This window comes from Temnothorax curvispinosus, unplaced genomic scaffold (genome assembly GCF_003070985.1).
Source record: "Temnothorax curvispinosus isolate PA1 unplaced genomic scaffold, ASM307098v1 QBEX01001029.1, whole genome shotgun sequence".
In the NCBI taxonomy this organism is placed as follows: domain Eukaryota; kingdom Metazoa; phylum Arthropoda; class Insecta; order Hymenoptera; family Formicidae; genus Temnothorax; species Temnothorax curvispinosus.
In genome coordinates, this window is record NW_020210809.1 from 1 (window position 1) to 1,101 (window position 1,101).

The window sequence follows — 1,101 nt, forward strand, 5'->3', positions numbered from 1 at the left end:
ATCCACACTGGCATCCAGCATTTCGTCGGTATAACAGATTTCCTAACCTTCATAAGCGTCACTTTTAACGACTTATAACTTTTTTTATATTATCAAGCGACCATTTTTATTATACTTTTAAAATCTTTGTTTTTACGCATATATACATCGATTGAGCACATTTCCAAGTAATACGGGTCAAATTATGCATTTACCAAAATAAGAATTTTATAAATGGAATACAACAAAGAAGTGTCATTTGAATATAATATCAATCAGATCTGAGATACGAGAAAGATTCAAACCACAAATTCTACCTTATATTTCCGATGTATAAACGTCCGCTAGCTAAATAGCTTATGATTTTCTTTCCAGTTTAACTTTTCGATCTTCTGCAGAACGGTGCATACAGAATCATGCAGTATAACGATTCGCAACGTAAGTAATTACGTATATTAAGTGTGATAAATTATATGATACACAGTCACTTTTCCTACCGATTTTAAGAATAACAAATAAATTTATAAATACATTATTAATACGTAAGATATGTATGGATAACATAGACACGTACAATTGATGTAAAGCAGTACGAATCTCTTTTTATGAACTGCAAAATTTATAAGTGGTGATTATATTATACTGTTTAATGATTGTCTTCTGTTAACAGAAAAGTGCCTGATGGAGGCTTTTCGCACCGATTGTCAGACACTGATAACACGCTTTGAGCTGTCTTACAATACTCACTTCCAGAACTTCTGTGAGATCTGGAAAGAAATGCAGTTTGGCTTGGTTTTTGCGTATGTATTTTGCTCCTCTATTAAAAAAGGCATTTTACTCCTAAATGTCAATACATTTTTTCTGAATCGCTACTTTTTAAGATTTAACTTTGTCAGAGGAAATTAGTTAATAAAGATTGAAAACTTGCAGTTATCATCCTTCCGAAGCCGCTCTAACAGTATTCTGTGAAGAAGCTCTTTGCGTAACAAAGCAGTTTCTGGTGAATGCATCTAGTTTAAAAGAACGTATTGGGGCTCTGTATCTTACATATGGAGTATATTACAAAATGCCAGTAAAACAACTGAAGATCAGAATGACCCTGTCAGATTGGAAGTGCTTGAT

The 1,101-nt window shown here is 32.8% G+C and overlaps 1 protein-coding gene across 1 annotated transcript; it reads left to right on the forward strand.

The window, feature by feature from the left end:
• Window position 1: 1 nt before the first annotated feature.
• LOC112459581 (snRNA-activating protein complex subunit 1-like) lies at window positions 2–1,096 on the forward strand (the record flags this gene model as incomplete). Its single annotated transcript, XM_025023762.1, has 4 exons — window positions 2–28; window positions 355–417; window positions 650–779; window positions 910–1,096. Coding segments are annotated over exons 2-4 (339 nt in total), but the record flags the coding sequence as incomplete, so codon positions are not given.
• Between the last annotated feature and the right edge of the window lie 5 nt (window positions 1,097–1,101).